General features: G+C 34.7%; 1 protein-coding gene across 1 annotated transcript in view; it reads left to right on the plus strand.

Moving 5' to 3' along the window:
- The window catches only part of FXR1 (FMR1 autosomal homolog 1), a 58076-nt gene extending 43458 nt beyond the window's left edge, over positions 1 to 14618 (plus strand). Inside the window, exons 12-18 of the mRNA XM_057738059.1 lie at positions 614 to 671; positions 759 to 821; positions 6164 to 6367; positions 8151 to 8351; positions 9055 to 9135; positions 12721 to 12812; positions 13550 to 14618. Of these exons, the coding sequence (XP_057594042.1) occupies positions 614 to 671; positions 759 to 821; positions 6164 to 6367; positions 8151 to 8351; positions 9055 to 9135; positions 12721 to 12812; positions 13550 to 13720 (870 nt within the window). The 3' untranslated portion in view covers positions 13721 to 14618. The remainder of the gene's footprint in view (positions 1 to 613; positions 672 to 758; positions 822 to 6163; positions 6368 to 8150; positions 8352 to 9054; positions 9136 to 12720; positions 12813 to 13549) is intronic.
- Positions 14619 to 22504: the final 7886 nt, after the last annotated feature.

Consider the following 22504-nt stretch of genomic DNA (forward strand, 5'->3'; position numbering starts at 1 on the left):
TTCTTTTAAAATTCATCTTTCCAGTACTCTACTGCCTTCTAGCCAAGAGCTTTCTCTAGACACCTTACCTTCACATCCTGTAATGACCTGTCTCTGAATGACCAAGTATACAAGTTCATCTAGGTCACAACTCAAGTGTCACTATTTTGATAGGAAAGTAGGTTATTAATAGTACTTGTCATAGATGGTACCTCATTTAGCAGAGCTTTTACTCCTTGAAGGCTAGATTTGGTAATTTTGTGTAATTATTAGCCATATAAATAGGTTATTTCAGTACTTGTCTGTTAAACATCCCCCTAGGTTATTCTAATGCTTGTTTGTAAGCATTCCCTTGAAGGAGAAGAGTCCTTGTCTTTTTTTACATTGTATATAACCTGTAGCACTTAGCATGGTTGGCACATGCTGCTAAGGCATTCAGTAAATGCTGGGTGAATTGAATTAGCAAATAACCTTGTAAATTGTGTTCACTAGGAATATAGTTATACTTTGCCAAATAACTGCCCAAGATCACAGCTTCTTTCATGGGTAGGACTGGAGTATAGCTCAAGCTCTAGGCTTTAAGAAGACAAAAAAATACGTGTAAGATTTATCCTCTTCTGTTTTTTGATTATAGGAAGTAGAACAGCTAAGAATGGAACGCCTACAGATTGATGAACAGCTGCGACAGATCGGTATGGGTTTCAGACCTTCTTCCACCAGAGGGCCTGAAAAAGAGAAAGGATATGCCACTGATGAAAGTACCGTCTCTTCTGTACAAGGTTCTAGGTCTTATAGTGGAAGAGGCAGAGGTCGTCGGGGCCCTAATTACACCTCCGGTTATGGTAAAAAAAAATTTTTTTTCTTTTGGTAGTAGTTTCGTTGCTCTGATACATTTTGCTTATTCTTACTTACTAGTTCATCATTTTATCTTGGCTTTGAGGGCAGGAGATAGTTCTTAGGTATATGTTTTAATAGTAGTGACAGCCTGCTTTATATTAATGACAGTAAAAGGTTTGTAGTGTTCGAGTAGCTATGTAATGAAACGAAACGTGTTTTTGTTAAGTTTATAGCTCATGGTCATGTTTGTTCTAAATATATAGAGTAAATATATATGCAACTTGTTTCCTCAGATATTTTCCTTGTAAAATTATATACATTTTCCAGTAAAAACCTAGTGATGGTGGTGATACTGCTTGGATTTATCTTTTGCCTACCCTCTAGGAAAACTAAAAATTAAAAAATAGGCTAATCACTGTGCCACAATTACATATAGCAAATCTGTACTAGTTTTTAAAATACACTATATTGATTGGTTCATTTGGCAGTTTTGAATATTAATATCACATCTGGAATTATTTTGTGAAGTACAGCAATTTCAATAATATGAGGGCTTTAAAAGTTAATGAACATTTTTCTAAAATGTATTTCACTGTGAGGATGGGGCTTAACCCATGTAGGAAGGGGCCAGTGGATGGTGATGGTCAGCAATTCTCTAATCCTAAATTTCTCACTTCTTCTTCAGCTTTGGCGTTGTACCATTTTTCTACATTTGGACTTGGATCTTAGCAGTTTCCTGATTTTTCTTTTTCTCCCATTTTCTCTTCCCTTCTCTCTACTCCCCTATGCTCATCCTAACTACTTTGGGAAAATATTTCATAAGCCTTTTCCAGAATAGAAGGCATTTAGGGAAAATTGAAATACATAAAAGCTGGCGGTCTGCAGACTCCACATCCACGTTTCATGTTTGACTGAAGGATCATCTAATGATGCCAGAGTCACATTAGATTTGTACTCTCTTTCATTTGTTGTGAAGTTGGATGGTTAATTTTCCCTTCCCCTTTTTTCATTGTTTTAAAGTTAACTCTGTATTGAAACCTGAAAAGAAAAATTCCAGTTAATGTGTTTAGTATGTGAAGGGCTGAGAATTGCTATTAAAACTATTAAAATCCTGAAAACACATTTAATACAAAAGACAAGCAATAATTAAATAGAAATTAAGTACATATTGAATGATTTTTAAAGGTACAAATTACTAGTACAAATAATCAAATTTGGTTTTTTTGGTTGATGAATTCATTGAAGAATTTTATAAACCTCTGGGAAGTCCACTTACTGATGAGCGGTCACTCTTTGGCAAAATGCTTTTGTTGACAGTAGATAATAAATTTAAATGAGAATGGTGAGAGGAATATCACTGGATTGAAGAAAGCTATGCAAATTGTTCAGTAGATGGCACTCTTACCTTTGAATCTTTACAAACTAGTAACATTATATTTCTTGAAATAGCTGTTGAATTTACGTGGGCTCCAGAGAAATAAAAATTATTTGAATTCGGTTGTAGATGTTCTTATCCACTTAATAGCAGAATGTTTTTTAGGTGATGTATGTATGTATGTGTGTGTGTGTACACACACACACATAAGCTTTATAAGAAACTTTTTTTCAATTTAACATCTCTGAAGTTACATGTGTCTTATAATGGATGGTGTCTTACAATTTTAATTGGCAGCATTTTCTTTAAATGGCACACAAAATATTATGACTTACAATGGATGGCATGTTGGAGTTGATAAAACGTGAGACTTTAGCTGTTAACATTAAGTTCAGCATACATGTTCATTTAAAAGGATGTGAACCATCTTCATAAGGTGATTTTAGAAGTTTTAGGGGAAAGTCTGATTTAAAATTCTCTTAAAAACAGGTCTTTTTATTTGTTGGAGCCATTATAAATTGGATCGGTTTCATGTATCATTTTTAAAGCGGCACTGCCCCCCTGCCCCCAAATCATTTTTGGATTCATGAACTTTTTACAAAATTGAGATTGGAACGATTGCAGTGATTTCAGCGGAGTATTAGTTTTCTATTGATTATGAAACAGATTATAATTGCAGAAGCTTTAACAATAATATTATCTTATAGTTCTGTAGGCCAGAAGTCTGACATGAGTGTCACTAAGCTAAAATCTAAGTATTGGCATTCCCTTTTGGAGGCTCTAGGGAAAAATCTGTTCCTTTGATACTTCCAGCTTTTAGAGACAACCTCCATTCCTTGGCTTATGGTCCTCTTCCTCCATCTTACAAAGCCAGTAATTACAGAATCCTTATGCTGCCATCTCTCTGGTTCTCTGTAGTTGAGAATAGTTCTCTGCTTTTTAAAGATGCATGTGATTAACTTGGCCTTACCTGGGTAATCTGGGATAATCCTCCCACCTCAATATCCTTAACGTTAATTACATCTGCACAGTTCCTTTTGCCATCTCAGGAATGTTTAATAGGAAGAAAGTGGAGCACTGGCAAGTTCATTAGCTTTTTTTGTTTCTGACTTTAACAGCTGCCTTTATCTACTGAAATCTGTTTATGATTTAGGCACCCTCTTTAAGTATCTTGAATACTAGATTTAGATTAAACTGAAGAAAACTTTTTTGCTTATGATACTGAGTTAAATCCTACACTGTATTTCTAAAGAGAATTCGATAGGAACTTTTGTTAAAACCTTTAAAAATGAGATGCTCATCTAACTTCATATTTTGGTAATGTTTTCAGACAGGGTATATAGCTTTGTAAATAAATTCCAAAGTTCTGATACATTCCAAGTTTTTATTTTTTTTATTTTTTTAACTACTCATGAAATCATTACTCTTAATCCAGCAAACCATGACATCAGTTCTTAAAGTTTTTTTTTGTCATTTGGAAAAATAAGTATTTTGATTCATTCTCTGCTTTGAGACTCATTTCTTAAAGTTAAATGTCAGTACTAGAAGCTTGCTATATTTTTTTTAAAATGCACATCTAACATTACTTAATCCATTCTTACATAATTGACTAGCTGCATCTATATTTAATGGCATATGGGGAGAAAAGGATGGATAGAAGAGTTATCTTTAAAGGAGAAAGGAAGTTGGTAGGCTTGTTGTTAAACTTTACGTTTTATTCCCTGTACTTTAGTACCTATCACTTTGTGCATCTGAAAAGCTCTTGTGTTTTGCTTTTATTTATTTATTTTAGTTTATCTTTCTTATTTGCAAGTTTAGCATAGGAACTTCAAAATCATGCAGCAGATTCACTTACTGAGAGAAAATTGATAAGCACGTTGCTATGCTTGTGGGGGAATTTAAAGGTATAAGACAGAGCCCTCCCCTTTATTATTTTGTAGACCGAGTGGGAAGAAAATCCACATTGGAGACAATAGAAAACAGCACATGACAATACTTTTTGATAGATATACATTAATTTTAAGGAAATAAGGGGAGAGGTCTGTTTTCAGTTAAATTGGTCTGAAGCTACAGACATTGAACTGGGCCCTTAAGGAGATAGGTTTGTATGTATAGGTTTCCCACACTATCAGAAAGTAGAGTTTTCCTGTGAAACCTTTTGTAAACTGAAGTGGTGAAGCAATTACCTTAGGACACATCTTGCTAATAGATGCGCAGAATAATTTGAGGCAAAGCACAGATACTCACTGACACAGTTTAAAGCTATGTTGGCTTGGTGCCGAGATGCTGAGTTTAGTTCTGGAGGAAGGAGCTGGGGGTTGCTGGTCCCACTGGGGTGCTTGCTGCCTCTATAATGGCTTGCTGCAAAGCAAATGTTGAAGGGTATTGTCTCTGTGCCTTTTTTTCTGAAAGCAAAAATCCTCTTTGGATTTCTTTTGGTTACGAAAACAGGTACTAGTGTAGGTCTTCTGTAAAAGCAAAATGGTGTAAAATGAACTTTTGAAAAGTGTAGGATATCTCTGTGATACAAAAGGAAAGGATGAGAAAAGGGGCCATTTCAGAACTAACAGAAGTGGGAATGAGTATGGTAGTGATTGGGTCATATAACTCTGACACATTAATTATATAATAATGATATTGTAGGCTTTTATAGAATCTTTGCAGTGTTTATTTACATTTTTATTTTTTTTAAAAATTTATTGATTGATTGGCTGAGTTGGGTCTTTGCTGCTGCACGTGGGCTTCCTCTAGTTGTGGTGAGTGGGGGCTACTCTTTGTTGTGGTGCACAGGCTTCTCATTGCAGTGGCTTCTCTTGTTTGGGAGCACTGGCTCTAGGCGTGTGGGCTTCAGTAGTTGTGTCTCGAGGGCTCAGTAGTTGCGACTCGTGGGCTCTAGAGCACAGGCCCAGTAGTTGTGGCACGTGGGCTTAGTTGCTCCACGGCATGTGGGATCTTCCTGGACCAGGGATCGAACCGATGTCCCCTGCACTGGCAGGTGGATTCTTAACCTTTGTGCCACCAGGGAAGTCCCTGCAGTGTTGACATTTTTAAAAGGTCACTATTATTAAATTTGGTCATTGGGATGTTAGCAATAGTCTGTAAACTTTCAAAGTCATGCTGAAGTTTTGTCTCACTGATAATGGCTTCAGCTTGATTGTCAGGTTAACGTCTTTTCTCAGAGTAACCTAAAATTTGTTCAGTGATTTCAAACACTGTATTCTTATAGCTTAAAACATTATTGTGCGAAAAACATAACATAATTTTATGTACAGCCACTAAAAATACACTCCCAGTTTATGAAACCATCAATTATAAGAAATAGTCTGATTTCAGAGATGTTAAATTTGAAAACAAAAAAAAAAGTGCCCCCTAGAATCAGTGAAATAATGGTAGAATACAATATACAATTAAATTATTCATTTTTCTAAATATGATTAAATTTGCTTTTAAATATTGGATAGTGGTTATTTCTTATTATATTGGGTTGGCCAAAAAGTTCATTTGGTTAGTGAATACATTGTTCAATAAAATTCTTGGTGAAAATGAAAAACGTGTCTTTTATTTTTACTTAAAACCAAATGAACTTTTTGGCCAACCCAATATTAACAGTTTGTTAAAAACCTAAAAATGGGCAAAATTTTAAAAATATTTCCGTATATTAAGTGCATTTTCATATTATATATGTATAATGTTTTGTATGTTTTCTGTAAAATTCTATTGGCTATGTTTGTGCACATTCAAACAGTTCAATTTTTAATCTATCTGGTAAATACAATATTGCTAGTATACAGTATTAACATTTAATTATTTCTTAGTTAATAGATTTTAAGATCATTGAAATTTTTATTTATGTTTCTTTGGGGCAGCCAATCAGTATGGTTATTTAAACAGTGATTTGCAGGAAATAATTTTGAAAGATTTCACTTTTTTTTTAGTAGAAATATAGTTGGCTTATTTTTTTTTTCTGCCAAGGTACAAACTCTGAGCTGTCTAACCCATCTGAAACTGAATCTGAGCGTAAAGACGAGTTGAGTGATTGGTCATTGGCAGGAGAAGATGACCGAGAGAGCCGGCATCAGCGTGACAGCAGGAGACGCCCAGGAGGAAGAGGCAGAAGTGTTTCAGGGGGTCGAGGTCGTGGTGGACCACGTGGTGGCAAATCTTCCATCAGTTCTGGTAGTCTTTTATATACTATGTCAGAATCCTTTCTTTGTAAACAGTATCATTTTGTACACGTTAATTTGTTTCACAGGGCCACCCATTTTTGGAAGTTTCTCTTTTAACTGTCCGAGGAAAATGCTAGAATACACGCACACATACACAGCAATATAAGGAAAAGCATTTATAGAGTGTTTCTTGGTGAAAGTTTAGCTAAAATAGTCAGATCAGAGTAACTTTAGTTGGGGCTGGGTTGCATTGGTTAGGTGTTTTCTCCATTCAGGCTTTGAGGGTTTAGGTAATTAGAATATTTTTTTTCCCTCTAGAATTTTTTTGGGTTATGTATTTCTGTTTGCTAGACAGACCCAGAGAGATCTAAATACCTTTGTATACTTAATATTGAAAATTAACTGAAAAGCATTTTTTTGCTGTACTATGTACCACTTTGGGAACAGGGAAAGATTGTGAAATGAACTTCTTTAAAAAATCTTTATTGTTTGAGGAGTGTCTAGAAGACTGAGATGGTGTTTAAGAAGCTTTTAACTTGTGTCTTTTGAAATTTAAATGCTATAAATTAAATGGAGTTGTAGGAGTTGCCAGGATGTTCTTGCTTAGCATAATAGACTGGGGGGAGAATTGTCAGGATACATGGACTAGATTATATCAGGGATATAACCATAACATTATTGTATGGCAATTTTAATAAAACTACTCTTAATAAATTAAAAAAAAAAACTGGATCAAATCACATTTTTTAAGGGACTTTAAAAAGGTACTCTTCTAGTTCTAATGATATTCTTCAAGTCCTAAGTTCAGTTTATAGACTTCCAGGGAAATAGTTTTTATATTTTAGTACATTGCTCACTATTACCAAGGTTTATAAAATTATAGTATGATGAATTACACAGTAAATGTACTTTACCTAGTGTTTATGATTAATGGATAAACTTAGTGTCTTTTGCAAAGATGCTAGCTTGCTAGCTGTTACCAAAGGAAACTTAGAAAGGAAAAATCGTGATTAGGTGAATTTCTTCTATAATTTGATTGGTGGAAGCAGTAAATGCACATAGGTAAGATGGGTATTTTTTTTTCCTTATTAATTGTATGTTAAAACCTTCCCTTTCCCACCCTCACCCCACCTTACCCTGACTTCACTCTTTCTTTCTGGAGGTGGGAGTACCAGTCAACATTCATTTCCACATTTTCGTGTAATCAGTTAGAATTTCAAACTTTTTAGTGTGCTTTTTTTTGTGTAGACTTGTTTTGTTTGCTTCAGTTCATAGTAATAGATTTCTGTTATGTCATGGTGTGCGTGTGTTGAGTATTATTTGGAAATAGTTCATTAACATTGGCACAAAGAAGCAGCAGCCACCTTGAACTCTGTTATGGAGACAAAAAGCTGTTTCTTGGCATTAATTCATATTAGATGAATATTTGTTTTTATTTTTATTTCTCTAGCCTCTGGATAGGATTAGCTAGGAATGTGAATGTAAAAAGTAGCATGTAATAATATACTAGTTCCTAATACGTTTTCAAAAGAAGTCAAAGAGAAATGATAGAAAGCCAAGATGTCCACTCATCTTCTGTTTTAGTTTTTCATTGCCATTTAAAGTTTTTTCATATTTGTTATTTTTCAGGTAAAATAGTGATACAGAAAACGTTTATCTGAAGGCAGAGGGTATATTTTTATTGGGGGAAAATTGAAGTTTATCATTAATTGCTATAGTTCAATATAGGTCAAACATTCCTGATAACTGCAGCTCTCTCAAACAAATATTTCTTGCCTCTGACATGCATATAGTGCTCAAAGATCCAGACAGCAATCCATACAGCTTACTTGATAATACAGAATCAGATCAGACTGCAGACACTGATGCCAGCGAATCTCATCACAGTACTAACCGTCGTAGGCGGTCTCGTAGACGAAGGACTGATGAAGATGCTGTTCTGATGGATGGGATGACTGAGTCTGATACAGCTTCAGTTAATGAAAATGGGCTAGGTATGTAAGCACTTAGGGAAAAGATATATATTATTGTATAATATTGTTAATGTATGATGCTTTTAAAAAAAAAGTCCCAAACACATGCAATTCACAAATTGAATTTTTCATAGTGTTTACTTCAAACAAGGTAGATGGCTTTGTGTCTGTCTTAAATGTCTAGTTCTCAGATTTGTATAGCCAAATTATTTGAAACTGGGAGGGTTTATTAAAGTGCCCTTTGATGCCATTAAAACAAAACAAATATTCAAACTGCAAGGCACTTAATACTCTTACTGTTTTAAACCAAAATTGGGCTTTCAGCTTGCCTCTTTAAATGTTGTTATATATGACGCTTAGTGAAAGTGTGTATACTGAGTAAGCATTGATTTCCAAAGGGCTAAAATGTCATTAACTTTGGTAAAAACTAAACTGTACTAGAGAGGAAAACTTTATTCCTGAATGATAATTTAAATTGTTTTAGAGTTTGTTTAATCGAGTTAAACCCTCTTAATTTCTGGATGATAATTCCATTTATAATCTAGTAGGAATGTTTAAAACTACAAAAGTATTTTTCCTGTGAGTAATGTGTATTGTTTTATCTTTCCTGTTTAATTAAAAGGTTCTTTCCCCTTACATCTTTGAAAGAAAGAAGTTGTTTTTGTTTTTGTATTTTTTGCTTTATTTTTGTCAGAATAGTTCATGGTGAACTTTGCAATTACAGATGATAGTGAAAAAAAACCCCAGCGACGCAATCGTAGCCGCAGGCGTCGTTTCAGGGGTCAGGCAGAAGATAGACAGCCAGGTAACTTGAGTGGACCTGTTGACAACACCAGGTCACAAGCATGAAAAAATGTCATGTGTCTGCTTTCTAAATATATTATACTTACATGTACACATGTGTGCATATACATTCAAGATGTGCATTGCATAAATTGTTTACTCAACTAATAAGACTAGTACTCTTAAGAAAATGCATTCTTCCTTCACACCGTAAATGTTTAGTAACCTGTCTAATTGAACTAATGTTGTGTCTCAATTTTTTACATGGAAATACTGTTGAGAACACCATTATTTTGTCCACTTGGCAGATTCTGCACACTTGAGTTGGGGCCTGCCATCCCAGAGACTATGTTGTAGATTGTGATTGAGGTTGATTGGCAAAACTGGGCAGCTTTTGCATGGTGCCTGCTTACTATATCTGGATTCAGCACCTCATTTTTTGTGGGGGTTCTAATACCCACAATTTTAAGAAAAAGTATAAATGAGAAAAATACTTGAAAGTATCTTTTTCCTAATAAGAGGAATGCATGTTATGTTTTTGTTTGTTTATTGTAGTGTGATGCCTTTTCCCTTACACCTACTAACTATTCAAATTAATAGTACTTACTTAGTTTCAGAATGTTAATTTAAGTAGATATAATTTTTAGTAACTTCAAAGAAACTTGTTTGCTCTGTCTATACTATCTTGAACATAATTCCATTTCCTTTGTACAGAGAATCACATGTATATTCACAATGAAGAAATTGTGTGCACCAGAAATAAACAAACCCCTTTTAAACTAATCAATTTTGCATTCTTTCCAAAGCAAATTCTTGTGTTTTCCCCAAATAAAGAATGTAAATTCCAGCATCTTTATTTAGTATTTTAAGTTTAGTGGTTGTAGAGAAATTTGAGAAAACTGGTTAAGGGTATATTAGTTCCCATTCTTGGGGAAAAAAGGAAAAAGTTCATGTTTTAAAGATAGTTTTAAATTTAAAAGGAGTTAAATATTGTCAAAATACAAGGTTTCCAGGAAATGTTTTCTCTTTTCTTTTCTCTTTCTTTAGTGATAGAAGTATCTTTTAGATGAAGAGATGGTATTTATTTTGTTTTTTGAAGTGGTATAGCCATGAATACGGTTTTCTGGCCATATTTTATAAGTAAGGAAATATAAGCTATTAATATGGGGTCGAGATAGGATAAATTACAACATAATTTATTAACCAGGTGGATGGTGGTTCATTAGTAAGTCAAAGGACATGAAGGGATTAACGTAAAAGCCTTTGATAAGGAAGAGGAAGAGATTTCTGCATGGTAATGATCGAAACTTGAGTAATTTGGAGTTTTAAATAATTTAGCAATGATTTGTGTTCTCTCCTGCATTTATTACTGTTTTACTGTGTTCTTTGGAAGTACTGATCGCCTCTTTAGAACCCATTGCTTTTCTCAATGTGCATCCCGCAGGCCCCGCCCCACACACACCCCACACAAGGTAGGATAGGTGGAACAAGCACATCATTTCTCCTTTGCCCCTGGCAGCAGTTCTAGGAAGGCAGGTTCTATCTAAAGTTAATGTCAGTATTCTCTGAGATAAACAGTTATTTAATTTGTTCTTATTTGCTTAAAATCTGTTATTGCCCTTAGTATAAATTAGTGAGTATTGGTTACTGCACTTAGAAAAGTGTGACAGTATACTGGTGTCCAGTTGATTAACTTTGGACTCGTTAAATTCTAGAATCCAAATTATGCTGCCCAAATTGCCTCAGTATTTTTCAAGATACTGTAAATACTCATTAGTCTGTTTTGAACTTCTAAGTGACTTGTATTATAAAGATTGGCTATACACAGGTTTTTCTTTGAATTAACTAAGGTAATTTTTAGTTTTACCTCCCTTCGGTGGAGGAGGGGCACTGGTCAGTTTTTACCTTTCCAGCTGAGTGCCTATTAATTGATAAACTATATCAAAGTATACTATTCTGTGTCTGTACATAGTGGATGAAGGATTCTAAGAATTCTCATGTGTTCAGATTTAGCAGTATGTGTGTCTGCATCAGGGTTTCCAGGTAGCTGAGTTCTTCCATGTGTCACCGAGGGCTGAACCATGGAAACAGAATGAATTCATTAAATTCATTTGAATTCTCCAAACTAGAATACTTCCTAGGATGCTTTTGCTTTGGTGTATGTAGATATAATAATGAAGTGGATTTGATAGTATCCCTCTCCCCAATTTTGGAAACTATTATTAAATGTATTTATAAATTCACTTACAGTGAATTTAAGTGACAATTTATAAAGCTCCAAAATGAGCACATTGAGTTTCTTATAATATGGAGGAAAAGAGACAGTTTTAGACATGAAACATGTTTATTTAGTGGTGTTTCTAAAGATGTATATTAGTTCTGAATTTGTTTCCTTGAGATTATAAAAATTCATTTTAATAGTTCTAGAAAGTTCTTGGGTCTTATAAAGAAAGGTGTTAGCATGTTAATTCATGATTAAGAAAAATGAGTTGTAAAGACAGTCCAGCTTTTAAAATGATTTATTTTCATATAATTGGAACCTGGTAGAGTAATTCTCCCCATATGTAGTGACTTTAAATTTTAAATTTACCTGAGTTTTAATTCTTTCGTCATTTACTTGCTCCCATAAATTTAAAATACACCGTATTTCCCATAATCAGGGATTTTTCTTCACCAGTTTCTGAGAGAAGATAAATTTTCTGAAAGGAAGAGGGTGATTATTATATTTCTTCAAATCAGTGAATTCTAAGTTGCAAGTCCTTGAAGAGAAAGTTCTGAGGTATAAAGTGAGGCAGTCCAGAGTACCAGCAGACCAGAGGTAGTTTGTTACAATGGGTTGGCAGTAGGTGTTAATTTGGGTTAGTCTTTTCTCCATATCCCCTACCACCATTCAAACACAAACACCTTTTCAGTCAGTCCCTTGAAAGATTGGTAAAATGGGGAAAGGGAGTGGTTACTGAATTAATGATGGGCCTTTTCCTACCATGATCATTGGCTACATTTTTAGGTTGGTGGTCTGTCATCTTTATAGTTTGCTTGCAGTTTTTTTAGATTACTCAGAATGGTTTCTAGTGTGAAATGTTAAAAGGAACCATGAAGTATACTTGGATATCTTACTGTGCTTTAAAAAACAAAACAGAACAACTAATACCTGAGTAAATCTTTTATATCTTTGATGAAAATTTCAAATTGAAGCATGCTACATCATAATTTGCACCCAGTTTGTCCTGTATTTTTCCCCCACTGATAAGTGCAAACACTGTCTGGGTTTAGAATGTTGCATTTCCTATTCTTGGTTGTGGATATCTATGTCAAACTTACCCCACAACTGTAGACCTAAACAGAAGCAAATGGCTGGACTCTTGTGAAAGAGGACTTTAATCTAGGCTTCCTCAATCTCCAGCTTGAAATCTTCTATAGTCAGCACTAAATCACAGGCACATTTTTCAAGCTTCATCTTTGGTTGGAGGTGGTACCCAGCTTAAGAAAATTTCGAAATTGGGTAACCCACCATTAGTTTATTTTAAAAGTAAAATTACTCTTTATCCATAAATAAACTTTAGAAATACTTTTTCAACACCTGTAATTTTTTTCTCATCTTCAACAGTCACAGTTGCAGATTATATTTCTAGAGCTGAGTCTCAGAGCAGACAAAGAAACCTCCCAAGGGAAACTTTGGCTAAAAACAAGAAAGAAATGGTAAGGAGAATTTAACCTGTAGGTTTTGGTTTTTTTTGTTTTTGTTTTTGGTATGGTTTAGTTTTATTTTCACTTCTTAACTTGTATGATCACTTGTTTACCCAACTAAACCAGTAATATTTTAGTTAAAGACTATTGATTTTGTTTTTGGCCCGAGGTAACTGAAGATATGCATGCTTGAGCCTGAAATACTTTTCAGTTAGAACTCTAAATAGCATTCGTAAAATTCAGTCTGCCCAAAGATATTGGGTATAGAGACTGTTGCCTTAATTTGGGGAGCAGTAGGCTGAATATACCTCTTCTCGGTGGCGTATAAAGACCTTTAAGTTTCAATTCTTTTAAATATTTTAAGGGATTTGATATGTGAATGTGAGTTTCCAAAAAAAGGTGAGTAAGTAGGTGGTTATTTGCCTTACTTGGGTATTAACTGTTTATATCTTTTATATGGTGAGCTTTCCAGTGGTTAAAATGAAATTAGGTGCAAGTTTTCAGTAAATAGGTGCAGTCTTCCTGTGGTTTATGCACTGCTAGGTACTAGAGATAAAGAGTTGAAAGACCCAGAGAGGTGGAGTATGTTGGTATTTGTTTTGAATTTAAGAATGTTTTCATTCTTTGATCCATTGTGGTATGTGAAACTAAAATTATTTATTAGCTAATTAATGTTTATGTAGCTATTTTCCTCCTCAGCTATAGATTTCATTTATAAAGAAGTTGAAAAAGTTGTCTCCCTTTGGCAGGCAAAAGATGTGATTGAAGAGCATGGTCCTTCAGAAAAGGCAATAAATGGCCCAACTAGTGCTTCTGGCGATGAAATTTCTAAGCTGCAGCGTACTCCAGGAGAAGAAAAGATTAATACCTTAAAAGAAGAAAATACTCAAGAAGCAGCAGTCCTGAATGGTGTTTCATAAACTGAAGAAGTTCCTAGTTTACAGTTCTTTTACATTACATTTTACAATAGTGCTTGTACAAGCTTGCCAAAGATAGAATATGGATCGCCAGTCTTTACATCGCACTTTCAGTTCCTCCATTTGGAATTCAGAAAGGGGAGGGATCCTGAAGAAATCATATGTTAAACATACTTTGACACCTACTGTGTTATAAAATATATCATCAGATGTGCCTTGAGAATAGTATATGTAACATTAAAAAAAGTTGCTGGCTATAGGAAATGTTATTTTGTTTTCAAAATATGGCAGAGATGGGGGGAGGTGGGTGGGGTGGGATCCCTAACGTAATATTCTTTATGAAAGCATTAGCTGCTTTTGTTACATTTTTAATAATATGCAACCACTTCTTCACCTGAGGAAAACTAGAATGAAATGCAGTCTAAGATATTTTGCACTGAATTGTAATTTCTTCATTAGTTTAGTCTGGAAACTGGTCTGTTTTAATGTGTTTTAAAAATGCTGTATGTAGAGGAAAATCTGCAGACCACTGGAATACATTTGTTAAACTCTCATCTGCAGGGACACTGGGTGATATTGGCAGTGACTGTTCTACATTGAGGCTTTGTTTGGTTTATTTATTAAAGTGTACAGTATTTAAAAAATCAAACATAGCTTTAGTTAAAACACTAAGCTGAATTAGTCATGTCCATTCAGACATAACCTGAACTACTGAAAAGATCAATTTCCAGAAGGTTTATTCTGTATAAACTACGTTAGTCTTCAGTAGAGTAACTTTTTCCTCCCCCCCCTTTTCTTTCTTTTCCTTTTTTTTTTTTTTTTTTTTTTTTTTTTTTGATTTTGGTTGTTTGATGTGCAATATGTTTTTGTATGCAGGTAGTAAATAAACTTTGATCTTCCATTTGCTGATTTTTAACTTTCTACTGTTTATACCAACTGTTGAAAAGTAGTTGGACCTACTTAAAGGCCTTAGAGTAGTATTCTGATTGCTTTTTAAGATGCATTTATACTTGCTCATAAATAGTATTCAAATATTAGTTGGTCATTTTATCATTTTGTAATGAATCCTCTGAAATCTTAGTACCTAAAAATTTAGTCTGAGTAGAATTGTTTAGGGAATTGATCAGAGATTTGATACTAGGAAAGTCTTTGCAACAAAATTCTCATCATAGGCAACTTTTGGAAGGCAGTGGGGTAAAATCCATAATTTTACTTTTGCCTTTGATTCTTTATTAAAGTTATTTTTATAAAGAAGTATAATGAGCAGTTTTTAAATAAGGAATGTCACTAATTTGGTTTTTGGTTCTCAAGGAAGTAATTTTAAAGGTTCTTATACTAATGATTGGATATTTGGTAAATAGTTTAGCCAGATGGCTTAATTTTAGGAAGATACAAACTAACAGGAAGTGTGTTGCAAGGTGATATCAAGTATTTGTGGATTTATGGGAGTTGCTTTACAATATTATATGAAGATTACTGAGCAAGAAGAAAGCCCTTTTGCTTGGCATCTGAAAAGTATTTTTTTATGTGCATAATTTGTGTTAATTTGTTATGTACATAAAAAAGCTAAGTGATTTTAATTTATAACTGAAGGACAATTCAGGGTATAGTTTAAAAATATTTGCTGGGTCAGTGTATATAAAACCCTAGCCCTGAAATTTATTACTGTTGAGGTTAAGATGTGATGATGCTTTTTCCTAAAATCCTGATAACTAAAAATTTTAACGGTGTAGTGTGAATAGTGCAGTCCTTGAACATTGAATAATATCAAGTAATTTCATATCCTAATAAAAAAATTATCCACAGATGTCTTATTTTTATCAAAAGTCAGAAACCGGTAAACTTGTTGGCCTTTTTATTCTTCAATAGTGGAGTTACAAATTAACTGTAAGGTATGAGAAGAATTTTCATTAATCCCCAAATTGGTAAATATGGCATAAAGAAAATAGGATTTTTCTTCCAGGTAGATTAGATTCACTAAAATCCTTCTGTAAAGACTGTTTCAATGAGAAAGGAAGAAACACAAAACCATCTTAAAAAGTGGGTTTAGCCCAAGGAGTTTTTTAGAACTAATAACCATATTGTAGGAAATAAGTATTAAGATTTCATTATTTACAAATGACTGATCCCAATGTCCTTTAGAAATATGTACTGCAGGATCACGATAGGGCGTTTTTTTGTTTGTTTTAATAGCACATGCTCAGATTGAGAAGTGAAAAGCCCACTCCCCAAAGGTAATTCCATTCTTCATAGAGGTAGCCTTCCAATCTTATTTTGAGAGGGATGGATCTTTTTTGGCTATTAGTTACATGGAATGTTGCTATGGGAGAACTTGCCAGCTCCTTCCACCTCCTGGCCGCCCCCCCCCCCCCCCCCCAAAAAAAAAACCCTAAAGGTTTTGTGCAGCTTAAATATTGTTTCAGCATACATATATGAAGTCGTATATGATACCTGAACTAAATCATGAATTAAGAACTGTGATTACATGGGGGTAAAAATGTTTTCTTGAGCCTTGGGAAGACTAGGATTCTTAGGTTTGGCATCACTTTTTTTTTTTTTTTTTTTTTTTTTAATTTTATTTATTTATCGGCTGCATTGGGTCTTTGTTGCTGCACATGGGCTTTCTCTAGTTGCTGCGAGCAGGGGCTACTCTTCATTGTGGTGCGTGGGCTTTTCATTGTAGTGGCTTCTCATTGTGGAGCACGGGCTCTAGGCGAGTGGGCTTCAATAGTTGTGGAACATGGGCTCAATAGTTGTGACACATAGGCTCAGTTGCTCTGTGGCATGTGGGATCTTCCCAGAGCAGGGCTCGAACACATGTCCCCTGCATTGGCAGGCAGATTCTTAACCACTGTGCAACCTAGGAAGTCCAGGCATCACTTTTAAGCCTTCCATGGGCCTAAAACTTTCGCAAAATGGTATGGATCTCTGTTGACAGGCCAGTCACCATTGGTAAAATTACAGTAGGGATACATAAAAGTCTTATTTTTTTAGGTAGTTACTGTATTTTAATGTGGAGGTAAGAGAGAGCATATCAAACCAGTCAACTCATGAAAACTTAACTGAGACATTGCTTAGGACAAGGCTGAGGGAGGTTGCCTAAGTAAATATTCTTTAAAAAGCAAGCCCAAGTATATACAGGCAAGCAAAATAACCAAAGAAAAGGAAAACTAAGCTAGTGGTTGTACTGTTTGTTCTGCATCTCCATTCCTGTCAGCCTTTCTTTTGTGGCTGGGATGCATCACCTTTGGAAATATTTTTGTAGCAACTGTTTGTTGTGAGTCTCGTGTTTAACCTGAGAAGGGTCTCTGCAAAGTTGTTATGTTAACTGAATATTGCTGATTGGGAAATAGTACCTACCATTTGTGTCCTCTGCAAACAGATATTTTTTCAGTTTGAAACCAACTAGTTAACTATTCTCATAGGCAGTACCTACAATGAGCTTAGTCTACTAAAGGTGGATAGAAAACCTGTTATCTAATGCAGTAAAGTCCTGTGTCAGATGATTGGTGGTGGTTGGAAATGAGTAAAGGAAAATTACTTTTATACTTAGATTTTCTAGAAGGCTTCAAGGAACTTGGATTTGAACTAGATCTATGGGTTTAGCAAAATTCCAAAAGGCAACAGGGTGTTCACTGTAAAGTCTCATTCAGTCTTCCCTCTTTGCTATTTACAGTTTGGATCCCCTGTACCTTTAGAAGGATATCTGATATAGTGAATTTGCTGACCCCTTAGTTTACATTTTTAGTTCATTAGGATGCTTGAATGGATAATAGTCATTGAAAACCCATGATTAACCTATGATAGCATTTGGGTTTTATTTGGGTTTTATTTCAGGGAACAGTTGTAATTAAGCAATAATTGCAATCTGCTATAGTAAAACTTTTGGCAAGTGGTAGTAATTTGAAGCTGCACTGAACTGCTGGTTGAAAATGTCAGTTACGTTGAACCATAGGAAATTGCTGGGAGCTAACCAGTTTTGACCCACCAAAGTGACAGTTTCTTATGGTTCAACCTAATAATATGTTTTAAGGTATAATCATTTCCTCTAGAAATCCAAGCAAGGGTCTAAGCATCCAGAAAATCCTTAATTACTGGATGAGGGAGGTGGCATACTTTTAAGTTTGTTTTTTTAAAGTTTATCAGTGGATCACTTTAGATTCAGATTCATCTGTATCTTCTACATTACTATTTCGGGCATTGAAGCACAGAACTGAGGGTTGCTATCATAGTTCTACTAACTTTTTCTATATTCCATTTCATCCAACTAGAGAGGGCTGCACTAAGTGATCCCATAAAGGCCTTTCCAGTATAATATGAGTCTAATCATATGTGGGGACCCTGTGTGACAGTCAACCATAGTCCTTGTACTCTGAAGGAGTATGCTGAATTAAAATGGTATTTATATACATATTTGTCCCAGGATTTCCAGCTATGTTGCATGCAATCTAAAGATTTTAAAAAGGCAGAATTGTTTTTCACTAACATTCTCAATCTCAAAGCCCCACTATTAAGTTAGCATTTTCTCACATTAGGGTGAAATTACAGTGATATTTTCTGAATGTTTGTACCCTTTTTACTTGATGGATTGTCAAATGTAGCTACTCATTTTCTAGGTTAGAGACTATTTTCATTACAAAAATTTTCCCATAGTTTTCTAGATGAACTAATTTATTCTTAATTATTGCCTGGAGCTCATACCTCAACCTCTTTGAGCTTCATTTTTCACCCTGCTGTTTTCAGGTTGTCAAGAAAAATGTCACATAAACACTTCACTTGAAATCCCATTAACTAAACAGCACTAAGGTCACAACAAGTGTTAACTTGTTCCAGATTATACCTTAACAGTGGTCTGTGACCTTGTCATTGGGTCAGGAATAATAGGTTAACACTGGATAGAAGCTCTTGCTATATCCTGTTGCTAAGGCAACAGTTGGCTCTAAGCAGATAGACAGCACTGAACAACAGTGCCAGCAACAAAAAGCAGAGCTTAGGTCATTTAAGTTTCCCAATACTCAAGGTTACTCTCAGTCCAGGATTCTTTAACCAAAAACCTATTCTAGCATTATAAATAAGTGCTTTTTATTTACTTTAGCTCAGATTTATAGATTTTTTTTTTTCCTGTCACATTCTGCTTTGAAATTTTGGAGCCAATTTCTAAATTTTCATTGGAATTAATGTTTTTTGGGGATCATTTATGCTGAATAAAATATGACCCCATTCTCACTTCTGAAGTGCAAAACAGCTTTTATAGGTCGTTATCACAGAAAGATGCCTTATAAACTCTCACTGAAACAATAAAACTCAGTACTTTAGCCTAAAGTGTTTAAACTTAAGCTTGATTAACTCTTAAATGAAGCATTTGCCTGGATTAAGTTACTTCTGATACAAGGTTTTCTTTTTTTTTTTTTTAAAGGTTTTCTTTAATGTAGGACATAAGGTTTCAGTGTGCTAAATACTATATAGCTTTTTAGTGTGGCATAGTCCAACATTGTTTAGGTTTTTACCATGTTGAGATGCTAGTTATTCAGTTTCTTCCACTTACCATTTTTTACCTCTAGCTGCTTCTTATCCTTCTTGCTTCTGTTTGTTGTAATTTAGAGCAGAGGAAATGAAGGATAGCAGAGAAAACTATATAACCAAGCTTCTAGAATCAGAATGTATAGATGCGGGCTTGTGTTCCATCTATTTTCATACATGTTCTCAATTATTTCTTGAATGGTTTGGGTCTGCATCACTTGTTTAAATGCTTCCAAAGGTATTCCCATCATTTGTAAAATACTTGAAGGCAAGAGAATTTGCTTAAAACTCTAAGGATGGGAAAAGATTTAACTTCAGGACTACCCAGTATAGCCTACTTTTATCACCAGCAAAGCAGGTTATAAAGTTTATTAGGTAGCATAGGACTCATCTTAATAATGTCAACCTAGAGGCCCAGTGAAGGCAAAAGGGAAGGGGCTAAGTAGGTAAACTAAACCTCTGGTATGCCATTCTAAACATTCAGGCTGTGAATAGGCATCTGTTAAGGACTAATATATAGAGAACCAAATTATAAACAAACGTAGTAAATTGGAGAAGATACTCAGGGCTTATAGTTTCAGTAGCGGTGCCACTTCATAAAGCAATTGCTCTAATTTTTCTATTTCCTATCCATAAAATATGGAGAAAACGTCATAATTTAAATTGGCTATTTTTTTTTTTTCCTTCTTAACAGATGAAGCAGAGCCAGCCCTAAGTACATAGATTTTGCTTGAAGTTGCCTGGCTGTTACAGCAGAGTTTGACTTGAAACCTGCACCTCCTTCTTTCCTGCTATCTTCCTCCCTTTAAAAAAAAAAAAAAGTCTCTGAAAGGACCAACCGATCAAAAGGCAGGCCCCAAGGTTAGAAGTGTAATGACAAGTACCAGACTCATCTCAGTACCACCAAGGAAAACATTCCTAGGTTAACAGATTTGTGAAAGGTATTACAGTGTAGAGGCTAACCGCGCTGAACTTTGGGTTTGAGAAGGATCAGCTTTCTCACTCAGCACGTTGCTTTGGGCAAGTATCTTAACCTCACAGAATGAACTTCAGTTTCATTACTTGTAAAATGTACTTTAATAGTAACTACTATTGAGGGCGGGGGAAATGCTTATTAGCACAATGCTAGCACATGGTAAATAGTCAATGAATGTTAGTATTTTGTAAGAAAACACCATTAAAAGATGAAGGCTCTCATATAGATCATCATACTTGCATCAGTTAACATGATCTAGCGCCCTCATATAGTTGGCTTTTTTACCGAAGAAAAATGGTAGGTTTGCCTAATAGCTTTCAGTGAAATATGGATTCTTCTACATGAAAAAGGTAAGCCTAGAGAAAATGAAACTGATGACTATGAAAGAAAAATGTGCTCTGCTGTGCTCCTTAGTATTTTAAAGTGATTTCCATTGTCTTAATATTTGTCTTAAAACAGGTATGCTGTTTTTGCATTAAACACTCAAAAGTATACCTACCACATGAAGTTTTCCTTTTTAAAGTTAATGCTCGATTGCCTTTGGGGATATTTTCTATTTGTCTGAAAAATTTGCCTTTTAGTTGATACTATCTTTTCTCCTTAATTAAAGCTCTTGTTCATAAACATTTCTTTGATTAGTCCGAAGGACTGAAATAAAAGGCTAGTAAGCCAAAATACAGTTGATCCTCATTATTAGCAGATTCCTTATTTTCAAGTTCATACCTCCAAAATCAACAATCTAGGTGATTTCCTGGTTGGTTGTGGACATGCAAAGTGTGAAACTGAGTCACCCAGTACCTACAAAATAATGCTCTGCCTTGTTTTCCTATTGTAAATAAGCATCCAGTTCATTCCAAGTTTTTTGCTTTTTTGTCCTTTTTATTGGTAATTTCCCTGTTAAAGATGGCCCCCAATCTTAGTGAAGTGCTGCTGCCTAGGGTTCCTAAATGCAAGAAGGCTGTGATGGATTGGCATGAGTTGTAGTGTTACTGGCTGTGAGCTCAATGTTAATGAATCAACAATATATATTAAATAAGGTGTCTTTAAACAAAAACACACATAAAACAAGGTTATATATTCACTGCTTGACAAAAATGTGACCAGAGGCTCACAGAAAACCCCTAAGAACAGTGGTTCAGTATTCACTAATTTAGTATTCTCAGTGACTTTACAGAACACAACTTCGAACAACAAGAATCAACTGTACCTTCATACCCCCTTGTCCCTGGAAATAGCCAAGTGCTTCATCATACTCTAAATCATAACAAATGGACTTGATCATATTTTAAATGAGGAAATGGGATGGAAGATAAAAGAAGATGTACCCTCATTTTGAAATCTCCCTAAACATTCCAGCACTAACTATGACCACCTCCATTATTTTGACCTTGAAAATCTTTGTGTTCTCCATTAATAAGAACTTTAGGATGATTTAAGAAAGATTAGATGGTAGTATAATTTATCATCTTAGAGCTGAAAAGTATTCTGGGTGACCACAAACTAGCTATCTTAACCTCATGTTTTAGGTAGGTCCTCTGGTTATGATCCTTACATATTTTATGTTAGACCAATAGCCATTTACCCTCAGATGTCATTTAAATATGTCAGCATATGAATTCTCAAGTCCTTAGCTGTATTTTGATAACAGAGCATTTCAGTTTTCAGTTCCACTAATTGTCTTAACAAATGTGAAACTTGGTTATGTAAAAAGACCAATTAAAGTAGTTTATAAATCGTCATTCTCTTTAAGGAGCTAGCTAAATAAAATGTACATACTTTCTTGGTTAAAAACAAGAATTGTCTTACATCTTTATCATACCGTTACAGTTTTTAATGTATGAAATCTGAAAATTCAGGTTTATCACTGACAAAGTGATAAATACATACCTAGATCAATTTCTTAAGGTTAAAGTTGTAGCTAAATTCACTTTTAAGTTCAGGGTTCTAAGTGGCTGGGGGAGTCCTCTGTACCTTGAACAGCCTTCCATCCCAATGAGATGAGTCCCTGCTGTAACAACCTGTGCTAATTACATCATATTTGTCACACTGTATTTTAGTTAACAGTTCATCAGTCTCCCATCAAATTGGGGATTCCTTCAGGGCAGAGACTATCTTGTTCACCTTGTCTTGAAATAGGTACCGGGGCGGGGGGGAGTCAAGGAAGGGAGGGAATATGGGGATATGTGTATAAAAACAGATGATTGAACTTGGTGTACCCCCCCCCAAAAAAAAATAAAAAAATAAAAAGAAATAGGTACCAAATTATTTGACAAATGAATAATGAACAACAC

Source organism: Hippopotamus amphibius, chromosome 6, assembly GCF_030028045.1.
Source record: "Hippopotamus amphibius kiboko isolate mHipAmp2 chromosome 6, mHipAmp2.hap2, whole genome shotgun sequence".
NCBI lineage: Eukaryota > Metazoa > Chordata > Mammalia > Artiodactyla > Hippopotamidae > Hippopotamus > Hippopotamus amphibius.